Source organism: Spodoptera frugiperda, chromosome 18, assembly GCF_023101765.2.
Source record: "Spodoptera frugiperda isolate SF20-4 chromosome 18, AGI-APGP_CSIRO_Sfru_2.0, whole genome shotgun sequence".
NCBI classification, from domain to species: domain Eukaryota; kingdom Metazoa; phylum Arthropoda; class Insecta; order Lepidoptera; family Noctuidae; genus Spodoptera; species Spodoptera frugiperda.
In genome coordinates, this window is record NC_064229.1 from 2561782 (window position 1) to 2574451 (window position 12670).

Genomic DNA, 12670 nt, shown 5'->3' on the forward strand with positions numbered 1-12670 from the left:
AACTTTACAGTCCTATTACTGAACGGAACACATTGTATTACAATTTCATTATTGACATTCTAATCTGATCTTCGTTATTTATAGTGTAATCAAAACAACTTGATACTTTAATAGATTTACTACTCGAATTTCCGAACCTAAACTCAATAGATCAAAACTATCTGTTTCCTTTATCAATAAATTCTATTATTAACACAACCAATAATACCAAATTCAATTATTATAGTCTCGATAATATCTTTAATAAAGTCCCTTTTGACGTTATAACAGTAATTATTTTAATGATACTCGACATAGTTCTCAAAAGAAAGTTATCTTTTAAAATAATTCTGTAAAAGTAAGTGTCAGTAAGTACACAATTACCTTTTACAAAGTGAATATCTAATTCTCAATTAATTGACAACCCTGAGTCCAACGCCAACCCTTTTAGCGTTGGAGCGAGAGAGAGCTATTGAAACTTCAAACTGTAAAGTGAGATAGATATACATTTTTAGTTTTATTAGAAGTTTCTCGAATTGTTTTGACTGATGGAATTCATTGGAAGAATTTCGACTTAATGAAATTAATACTTTGTACAGTCAAATTGTCATTGAAATTGATATTCTTAAAGTAAATTGCGTAAATTATTGTTCATGATTATTTTAGTAATGCCATTTCACCTTTATTTTCATTGTGGTGTGCAGGTCCACTCCAGCCTACCTTCATACCAATACCAACCCCTGATTTAAAGCTTTCATCCAAATATAAATCTTAATTATCTTTTAATAAAGTGTCAAACTGTTTGACATCGTTCCATAAAATCTTGCCACTCCATCAGTATTTCATCTACGAAGCGACATATTTCCCTTATTATTTCACGTGGTAGGTCCCATGTTTTCCAACCCCATAAATAACACTTAATGGCCTGTTTTTGTTCAGTGTCTGTAAATACGCTCAACTTTTTTAAAGTCCCATGTGTGGGTGAAATTTGAGGGTTAATTTAAAGTCTGGTTTTATAAGGTTTGACACAATATTATGTGATATGAAGGGTTATTCATCATCACATTTCGTAACGTAGTCTTGAAATAGGTTTAAAATCGTGATGGGTTACTGTAGATTTATTTAATACATTCGTATTGCCGAGTAACGACTTCTGAATCACTAAGAGTTCGCATTTGACGACAAAAAAGACCCCAGTGCTAATTTATCCTGTGTCAACCCTAAAATCCAATCTACAAAATAAGTACAGCAGTAATTGGCCGACACCAAACCACAAACCTTATCCAAAGATCGATCTAACCCAAATAGAATTAGCTCTTCAATTTATTTCCTATCAAAAACCTTTAGCAGTATACATTTTATGGTGGAGTTTACAACTAGAGGGGAGCAGTCCCCTCCCGAGTGGGGGTGCGATGTTGTGACACTTCGCAAATTAATTCCTGGTCCAGCAAAATGAGTTTCATTTTCTACTTTTAGTTTGAAGGTGGTTCCAGAACTTTCTATAGAAAATGCTTCGCACCTGAATATGAATTTTCTGTATGCACTTTTGTAAAAGTTGCCGTTCGGAGTTTTGACGTTTTATTAAGTTGGACGTAACCGCTATTTATACCTATAATGGGTGCTAGTCAACTGGCTATATACATATTTTCATAAAGAAATTTTTAAATACGTTTTATTAAGTTGGACGTAACCGCTATTTATACCTATAATGGGTGCTAGTCAACTAGCTGTATACATATTTTCATATCAATATTTTTAAATACACCCAGTCTTAATATTTTCTGCAGTTTAGGTAATTAATTCACATCAACGATCAAGACACTAATTCCTAGTGCACAAACTGCCATAAACGTCAGTACACGTATCTATTCGAGCCTCAGTACATTAATGGCAATTACAGCGAGCAACCAGTGACGTAATTGGTTTAGCAACCAGTCGCCGCAACGGGTTGCAGTCGCGATCGCCGCCGGGCACCGGGCCGGTTATTGGGTTACTGGACATATTGATTGTTTTAGACGAATCTGCCTGGAATACCGGCTGTCCAATAACATTTGGAATATATGCGCTATTGGAAACTAACATTTTACGTGTCACCGAGTGTTGCACCAGTGCTGATTAAGTTTTTAATAGCTTAGCTGGCATAATATTTTGACACATTTTATGAGAAAGGAACGTACAAATATTTGCTATTTACACTGCTGTAAAGATAGTCAGAGAAATTCCAGACTCTTATCTATTGAAAATTTGTGATAAATTTGACTCTACGTAGGAATCGAAACTGACACTTATTGCTCAGACTAGCGTAGAAGATTAATACATTAATTAAAATACAAAGTGTAATATGAAATAACAGCATAATAAAGAAACTCTTCAACAAGTCACCCACCTGATGGCCATGCTCTTGGCCTTGAGATGATGCCACCGCTGGTTCATCTCGTCGAGCCTCCTCTGCAGCATGACGGCGTCCTCCTGCGAGGAGAGGGAGCCGAGCAGCCGGCGCCCCGTCCCGGTGAGCGACGCGTACACATCGCGGTGTGTCTCGATCTCTGATTGAAGATCCTGGAACAAGGAAACAAAGATTAATACCACCATCATCATGTGCAGTGTTGAACAAAGGCTCTGAAGAGAGGGGGTTACTACTGTAATCTTCACGATTGGGAGGCGGTCATCGTGATACTGCTATCCATTACATGACGACTGATTTTAACGAAGGTTTTAACTCTTGGTGTGCCCGATCCGCGCAAGAAACAATATGTCTTATATACCGGCATTTTCCAGATCTTAGGAGCAATGAAATATACCAAAGTTATTTCAATTTAAATGTTCTTATGACATATTTTGATTAATTTCTTTACAGCTTGATGTCCGTGAGACGTATCGGGTTTCATAGTTTCAATATTTTATTGGTCAGTCACTGTTGTAGATTTTAATTTAGAGGAATTGCAGTAGATGGAAATCACAATAAAACTACTTATACGCACATACATCCAGATCCCTTGAAACGCATCGAAATACACAATGCCCACTTTATGAGTATCACAAAATATATCATATTGATAATCATTATTCAAATAAGCCCAAAACATGTTTGATTAGCTCTTAATTATTTAAAGCACTCTTTAGTTCTTTCGATACGAAAAACTGTGAATAGAATGTTTTAAAATCACGAAACAAAGGTGAAAATTCGATGATTAACAGCTTCCATTGATAGTTAGAAGTTTGTTTATGAGTTTTGTTCTATTGTGTAATATCATAATTGATATAGACAAAAGAATAATACTATAAAAGCGATGATATTATGTTGTCGAGAACTCGATCAACTCGTAAAATGCGTTATTTTTTGCAATATGACAATAATGCCGTCTGGAATCATCAGTTAATATCAAAAACTACATTGAATAAGTATGATTTGACTGCACGGTTGTCCCGCTGGTCAACTGGCTGGACAACGCGGCTGCCGTACACGTTAAATCATGTTGTTTCGGATGTCATGTGCATGTGAACTTGTATGTTTGTAAACGCACTAACGACACAGGAGCAAATCCTAGCATGAGGGAACGGTTTTTTTAAACCTGAAGAAAATCACAAACGACAATTACAGACTAATACAAGAACAACATTGCTCCATTTACCCACGTGGGTACAAACCTATGTGTCTAGGTACAATGGCGGCCATATTTTCTTTTCATCCGCAGTAAGAGAGCGAACTGATTCCATTACTAGCTAGTATTTACTAGTCGGTACTGTAACGTATGTATTATTCATGCTGTGATTCCATGCAACATAGATATTATATGTCATAGTCTATGAGTAATGGATGGCTCTGGAGGTAGCGATACGAAAGGGGTTGATATCAAAGTACATAACTGTGTATAATAATGGGAATTTCAATTGTATTTCTGCTGGATGAGTTCTAGAAATAATTTTGATCTTAAATTGATGAGACTGTAGAGCGTCTGATTTTTACTTCGGATAAACCAAAATATTATCTGAGGTGTTTCAGTGCTTCTTTTCTTAGACTATTACATTTGTAGACCACTGTGTACACTACAGATGCATTATTTAAAGTGATTTGAATTGCTTTAGAAGAAATATAGACGTGGTGTTATCCTATGATCATGGTATTTCTCTGTTTAAGATAATAGTTTGCTTTAAATTGTATTCGAGGGAACAGAGAAGGTAAAGTTCTATTAGAAAAGGAAGATTCTCCGACCAGGCCAGGTGATCATGCCTAACGGGCTTTCTGCCCAACTATTATTCGTTGGGATTTTCTATCCATGTTTATTCGTATGTAAATTTAATATGTGCGATGTAGGATTTATGATGTCAACCGTTACTCATTGATCGTCTACGTGCGACTTTTGTCGTCTGTCATATGTCATGTCTCGCCACAGTATCTTCTAAAGAAATACAGATTATGTATTTTGTTACAAATTATCAAGATCATAAACACAATATTTTTGAAGCCACCATAATAATAACACTTGTAGTTTTTGCCCACAGTCTCAGTAAGAACACTCGGTCAGGAATAAGTGCTCAATTTGTAGGACTTTACCGCGTGGTCGCCATTTGCCGACTGCGACGAAATTGTCGGGTATTACCGTCGCAGGTTTTGCGACTAGTCGTTCATTTGTTTGAGGAGCTTTTAGAAAAAGTTATGCGAGTCACTTGATGTTGATTGGTAGGAGTTTTAGTTCTGTAGTTAATGTTATTGTTATGAGGGCGATAGAGACTAGAAAAATAAATTGTAATACGTAGATATGTGGGTACATTCTCAATTTTCCTTTACACTATTTTTCACCAGTTACTTATACTTAAGTACTTTATAAGTTCAATTTTTCCATGGCCAGAAAGAGAATCAACTATCGGAATACATTAGCATATTAAAAAAAGCAAAAGCACGATTTCAGAAAATGATCTTATGACTAAAATGTGTAGGAAAAACTGATTATAACAAAACCATATTAACATTGTGTTGCTTTTTTGAATAAAAAGAGTGATACTAAGCAAAATAACTAAACTAAAAATGATAGCTCATCTCCCGCAGTATTCCCAAACGCTCGGCCTGTAGTCACCACTAACCCGTGTTTACATCGGCCGGACCAAACAACAAGTTTAATTATTGACCGAAAGTTTGTGAACTCATGAATAACTGATAGCCGTGTAACTCGCAACACAAACACCAAGACACTGTTTACTCATTTTCTAATTAACGGATTGAAGGATTTAGTGGTGTCGATGTGTCTGCCTATGTCGAAGGTGTGACTGTAGCTTCGGGGAACTGCCTTTAATGATATTGGTAAAGTAACTATAGGAATATTCTTAGATTTTCGAATATCTATGTATGTTAATTTATGTATCTTTGGATATTAAAGTGTTTCAAAGAGCCATCAGACCACGACAGATGGGGCCCAGTAGTGCTGATGCCGACCCTACTGTATGTGAGTGGACTACCTAGCAGGTTAATCGGGGCTTCGGTTAAAAAATTAGGAACGAGGTTTTAAGTCATTAATAGTCTGACACTCCCTCTCACTTCGCCCAAGGCGAGAGAACTGACTGGATGATTTTCCCCTCTTAGTTTAGACCAAGTGTACTTATTGTCTTGCGTGTATCTCTGCCTTTTATGGTATACCATGCACCAATTACAGTATAGTTTCCATAATATACCTAATTTGGGGTGAGAACACAGTCGAGAGTCTAATCTACAAAGATTGTAATCCTCAATTTTCCTTGTAAGGTAAAACCGACAACCGAGAGTTGCTTTAAACATTATCATTAAAAAGACAAAGATAATCTTTTTGGTTAATTTGACTCCCTCATTGTACACAGCTATTGTTTTAGAAGGCTCTAGTTTGTTTAAAGTGAGTACCTATAGAGGGCGCTGCCATAAACGTAGTGAGGGCTGTGTACACAGCTTACCTAGTGGCCGACCCGACCCTTAGTAGCAGCTAGTGACGGGGAGTGTCGATAGTTTTTAGTTATTAATAGTTTTATCGATCGCACTTCTACAAAATGTGGTATTTTAAAATGTCAAATGGGTTACCACTAAATTATAAGTAATGGAACATCCATTTATAGCTGGTTTTTTTTTAATAACTCGATAGCTATGAAATAAGCGAATCATCATAATATTACCACTAGATTATATACTATATTATGCCTTGCTATTACTTTACCGTATAATCAAACTATATGAGTAAAGAGCATTTCTCATCATATCGATATATTTCAAAACCATCGATAAAATCCCATATACTCGCATCACTATAACGATAACCCCAGGCAATATGGATGTTGTTTACCCTAGCTATCGGCGCCTCACGCGCAGTCTTTAATAATACGAAGGGTTTATTATAATAAGGCCGCTTTAATACCAAGACTTTCCATTGTTGTTCTTGCAAAGGTGCACGCCGTTGAGGAGGTCAAATCAACCTGTTTGGGGGTAGAATGGACCCTGCAGTTCCTATGGTAATGTTGGAGGGGAGATTCTATCTGAATTGTCTTGTATGGTGAGGTTGGCGGTGAAGCCTTAGATAATGTCTTTATTTTAAGTGAGGTGACTGATACCTTTCTGAACCTTGCGTGGATGAAGTATCGTTCTAACAGTTACGTTGTTGATCAATTTCTAAGCTGTAGGTAGAAGTTAATGTTCACTTTAAGCTACTTATTAAAGTCAAATACCAATTACATATCGATTGATGACTGCTTCGTTGGTCGAGTGGTCGCAAGTGCCTGCCGGGCAAGTTGTCTTCGATTCCCGGGTCGGGCAAAGGATTACTAGGCTTATTTCGGTTTTAAAAAAATCTCACCGACTATTACGTGGGACTTATAACACAAATGGTAAACAGTCGGTGTACAGTATATAGAGGCATTACCTGCCGTAATATGCAGATGCACCTCTGCCTACTCCACGGGGATAAAAGGACGTGACATTGATATTAGAAGCAAATCCTTTGTAAAGCACTGGTTAAATTCTTAAGTATAATAAGTATGTTTTGTTTATGTGTTTGGGGCTGAATTCATACCTAATTTGTTTTACATATTAATATAACTAACTTGGGATAAGCTTCATGTAGATTTTGTGTTTATACTCATGTAAATAACACCTAAAAATATGTTCATAACATATCATCCTACATATTTTAGAACAAATGTCAGCCATGTTTTTGTTTCCACAAGTAACTATAACAAACGGTTAGCTATTACAAACCGTATGTGACAGATTGTAGGTCGTTTAAAACTGTTTTAGGTCTAGACGTTGGCCTCTCAGACTGATTTAGGTACCCTACGAGGCTAGGTCATAAAAACCCTTTTTTGAAATTGAAAATCTTAATGTGATTGAATGCTTTTTAAACTAGATTCGGTTCTGTGAGATGAATTTGTAAGCAATGTAATTTCGAGAAACATTTTATTTAGGCTTAAGAATTTCGTTATTTATTTGGAATTCTGTGCTAAAAGACGAATGGCTGTTTTCGTCAACCACCTCTTAACTGAGAGTTACTTGCCGTAAAGGTATCTAAACTAACCCTTTTACATTTAGGTGTCTTTTAACATACAATTTCATATACACATTTCACATCGCATAAATAAAATTGCTCCGTGCGGGAATTAAACCCGCTACATGTTGCGCGGCAGTCAGTTGCCCAGCCACCGCGCCAACTGTGCAGTCATAGGTTACTAATAGGTTGATGACAAAGGGCATAACAAATATAAGGTTATATTAAGTTATGTTCAGACGCTGTAATTATCGAAACTATCCCTTTTCTCAACCCATAGGTCTAATTCTAAAACCTCATTCATTCTTCGAAAATCTATGAAACAAAGCAATTAATCATATTTTCCATTCCCACCACTTTCCACATTAGATTAATAACAAAAATACAGAGCATTTAAGGAAGGACAAGGTTTAAGGAGTTTTGGCAATCGGAGCATGAGAACGGAGCAAGCCGGCGGACCCTGCAGCCCCTGTAGGGAAGTTCCCAACAACAAACTTAATCGTAACTTCTTAAAACTAAGTTACGACCCTTCACGCAATTATGATGCTTTATTTTATTACTCGGAAACGCGTAAAACAATTATAATTTAGTACACTTAAACTTTGACTCGAGTTCTACTTAACTTTTTAATTAAAAACCTATAGATGTTGCAGTTTAGCTGGTTTATTTTTAACCTAGTTAGTGTTTCTTTAAAGGAACATGTACTGAAAGTATCCATATAGTAAGAAGTAACTACATAATTGGACAATACTCAATGCGAATCTGGAGACTAAATTTTTAAAATCATTTTTAAAATCAATTCATATCCTGATGGCAAAAAGTTTACGCAAAATGAAAATCATCAATTTTACCCATGATAGGTAAAATAATATTCGCGTTAAAATCAACCGCTCCAATGGAAATAAAAGCAAAGAAATAAAACGATGCAGCCACGGAAACCGGATTTAACGTCAATAATTCCATTCATAACGAGATTCCGTTAGCAATCGTTTTAAATCGTTACAGTTCAATATCAATCGGTTTAAATCATTCACATTCCCAAAACGTAGCAAAATTCAATCGAGAATTAATTAAAAATCGTTTTTGTAACTAAAAATGTTTGTATTGTCCGACTGTACGTTGATTACGGAGGCCAGTTAAAAAAAACTTGACCATTTTAAACATTTTTAACCAGATTTTCGGCTTTTCATTCGGTTTACTGTAACTGTAAATGTTTGTCGATTTAACTCGATAGTGATACGGTTATCGGTTTTCACGTGTCACCGATAAATGTAAAATTTCAATGGTTTACGTGTGAATATTACTTATACTTCATAAAATATAAGAGTTTGTCGACACTACTTCAAAAGAAATAGCTCTACAGTCTCTTCTATCTTCTTTGTAATTATAAGAATGTTGCTGAATAAATATTCAAAATACGTGCCGTAATGAAAGCAATATCCTTTGTAGAAAATATTCTCTTAAATATCCTTTGCAACTCTTTACATTCTATGTGAAAATATTATAAAATAACTGAGCAAATAGCTCGATGTTTGTAGATACGAACTTAGCTAATAACTATAATTAGCTTCTGCCAGTGGCTTCGTCCGCGTTCCCATAGGACAAAAAGTATCCTATCACTCAAGTCAGCTCATACCCTGTCTGTATACCAAATTTCATTAAAATCCGTTCAGTAGTTTTAGAGTGATTGACGGACAAACATCCAAACATTGAAATGATTGCAGTTTCTGTTTATTTAGAAACTTGAAAGTATTTTTATAAATGGCATAAGATGTCCCTAAAAACTCTAGAAAGCGAAAGATAGTAGATTTACGTTACATACCTACTGATATTCAGCTCAGTACATAAGCCAGTATGTACTACTTTATATACTTTATTATGCTTAAGATTTCCATACAAGAACAAAGTAATGTAATGTATTTTAATTTATCTCTAGGCGTATTTTGTATTAATAGCAATTTGCTCGTATGTAGAAATTCCTTTGACAAAACGCTGTTCAATTCCACGTTCATTATTTATTTGGTCTCGGAGCTCCAAAATCTTGCGTCTCGGGGGAAATTTTTCTACTTATTACTCTCAATAACAACCTTTTAGCCGAGACAATTGTATTAAATAGGTATACTTACATATAAAAAACTAGGTTTTCAGCAAGAAACGTTTTTGAAGAGAAAAGTTCTTTAGTTCTAGTGTTGACACTAGTTAGTAGTTAAATAATGCCTATTCTGAAAGTCTTTTTTAGATCGAACAACTTTTCCAGAAGTTGTAATATGTGAGTAGTACATCATCAATATTGTAGTACTAAACTAAATACAGAAACCACGTGCGAGAATACTAAATACAAAACCAAATGCCTAATAGTGATATTTTATTCAGAACTTGAATAGATACAAAAATAACGGTTTATTTACGTAGATATACTGAGAAAAGCTCTACTAGTTTCAGTAGGCTGCGCGACGTCACGCTCCTCATGATGAAGAGTCCTTCTGTGACTCGAAACCTTTCCTTAGTATATTTACGTGAGTCAACCGTCATAGTTAGTTAATTTACTATAAATAATGTTTCTCCGATTTTATCTTCCAAATATCACTAATCAGATTACGAACCACAAATGAACCCATCCAACCAGTAATCATAAAGTCATACAATAATATGAGTTCTCTACCCTGGCGTTTAATTCACTACCTGATTACACCTTCCCCTGGCGATCCATCTTCCCCTGTCTAAGGTCCTTCGAGATTTATTACCTGCCAGATTTACTTAAGTACTTTTATTCAGCTTGTTATGAACAAAGATTATTATGCAGATGGTGTATCCCCGCTAACTTTGCAGTAACTTGCTCAAACGAATGAGTCGAGTTAGGAAGGATTTATTGAAAAATATACCGCGGCTACCGGCTAACTGTCCGGGGTATTTTTCTTGCCTTTTACTTTATTGGAAGTACTAGGGAATAATTTTCGAAAAACAGATTCATCACAGTATCACACTTAAACTACTGACCGGATTCTGAGCTGAGTTGGTAGGAACGCAGACGAAGCCGCTACCAGAAACCAATAGATAACAATCAGGTTTTCTAAAAATATAACTTATTCTAAAATCAAGAAATTTAAAGTTTATCATTACAACGTAATACTCTCTATAATATGATATCCCATAAATAATTTCTAAAACAACTAGCAATTTAGTCTACAAATTTTCTATAAAATAACTAAACAAAATACTAAATAAGGTAACTTCCAGTTAGGCACAAAGCTAGTCCTAATCTCGTTACTCTGTGAGGCCCAGGCACAGGTGTGCGATAACCTGGCGGGTCGTATCGTTAAATTGATACAGTCGGCTCCCGGCCTACTTGTAGCTTATACTTTAATGCGGGCTCCTAGACTACGTGCGGGAGTCTGGGGCTTTAATACCTCCACTTAGTATTTAGACGGGAATACCAAGTTTGTGTGGAAAATACATATTTAGGTGTTGATCGGAGTTGTACGGCTGTGTCGGAGTGCAACTGCAGTGGGGTGGGGGGGAGTTTCTAAGGCTTAGATTGGCAGTTGTTGTAACTTTATAAGAGGTTTAGTAGTGAGTGTAGGTAGGGTGTGGTCTTGTGGTTGCTGCTAAAATGACTCGATATACATAATCATATTAGTATTAACACAGTTAATAATCGCCATACATAACAATTTTAGCGTAATAATTTTAAGGAAATCGGCTTTAGAGACTAATTCAAATTCATCACTGGTTCAAAATTCCTTCTCAAAACTACTAATTTGAATAATAACAGCTAAAGAAAATACACTTTACTTAACATAAAAATATTAACTCTTACAAACATCATATAACCAACTCAAACTAGTCACAATACACACAAAATATCCACCAATTACAAAGAGTCACCATTTTAAAATTCAGTTGCGAATCTGAATGAGAAACTCCCCCCAGTGGGGCTTTATTCAACCGTGACGTTATATTCCAAACACGTTAGCAACGTCACGTCCCGGCATGTCCGGGAACAAATTATAACCGGCCAACAAAGCCCTAATACCCAGCCCGGGTATACTCGGGCGTCAAATGTAAGGAGTTGCAAATTGACCGGACACATTACCCGGCTCTGATTAGGATCAAAACGTGAATAGAATTGTTAAATTATTGAGACATTTATTGATTTTTATAGCCGTTTTCACTAACCACTCCTAAACTATCCCTTAAGTAAGAGTTACTTAGGTCACATAGCACTTAAACTAACCTATACTGTTAAATGTCACTTATAGCTTACAATAAAAAATTCGTTAAATGTCACCTAAGCTGGTTGTCAGTTGTCAAAAGAATTATGTAAGTAATGGTTTACAAATCATTAAAGTGAACGAATTAATCAATTTTTCATCCCTGGTCTCTATAAGCCTAATTTAATTGCCTGTCAAATCTCAGGCTCAGTAATTGATTGGACATTTCCAAATTTAACCGAAAATAAATTCAATTTAGAATCGCATTGCATAGAAAATTTTGACACGTAAATGAACAATAAGTATACAAAATTCAACATAAATAAACTATTAAGATTTTAAGGTAAATTTTAATTGGTTTTGTGCAATTTAGAAAAAGCAATGTTCAGCATTAAAGAGCTATAGACCTAGGTGATTAATGAATGTAATTAACAAAGCCCGGTCAATAAAATACTTCAGACTCATATAAATAGGATAATTAATTAAAATTAATACAAATTATAAACGCCTAAACATTTCTAAGTATATTAAAATCATGTCGCTACGAATTAACATGATAAAGGTAGCCGGATTAAACCGGTTTCAACCGGTTATATCCGGCTAGCAATTTGACAAAATGGCGGCCAGTTTTTGCTTTGAGTTAGCATAATTTATGTTCGCAATAATCATATTTGTCACAGCAATGGACAGTTTCATTTCGAATGTAATTTAGAAATTATTGGGGTGTGGAAGTTTGTCATGCGGTAATTAGTTCTAAATTTTTGGTTCACGTTTTCCAAATTCAGCGTTAATTTCGGGAGATGGGTCCGTAATTAAGTGACGTCATTAGATAACTCTTTGCAGTCAGATTAGCCTTTAGAAAAATGTTTTTTTTTAGGAATATTGACAAAACATACACAGAACCGTGCATTACACTTTAGATTTACGTACAAAATATGATTTATGTTCATCAGACCCGTTTAGACAAAGCATCATTAAGCCGAA

At 35.5% G+C, this 12670-nt stretch overlaps 1 protein-coding gene across 1 annotated transcript in view; it reads right to left on the minus strand.

The window, feature by feature from the left end:
* The window catches only part of LOC118277991 (dystrophin, isoforms A/C/F/G/H), a 438713-nt gene that overhangs the window by 69226 nt on the left and 356817 nt on the right, over nucleotides 1-12670 (minus strand). Inside the window, 1 exon segment of the mRNA XM_050700084.1 lies at nucleotides 2366-2538. Coding sequence (XP_050556041.1) covers nucleotides 2366-2538 — 173 coding nt within the window.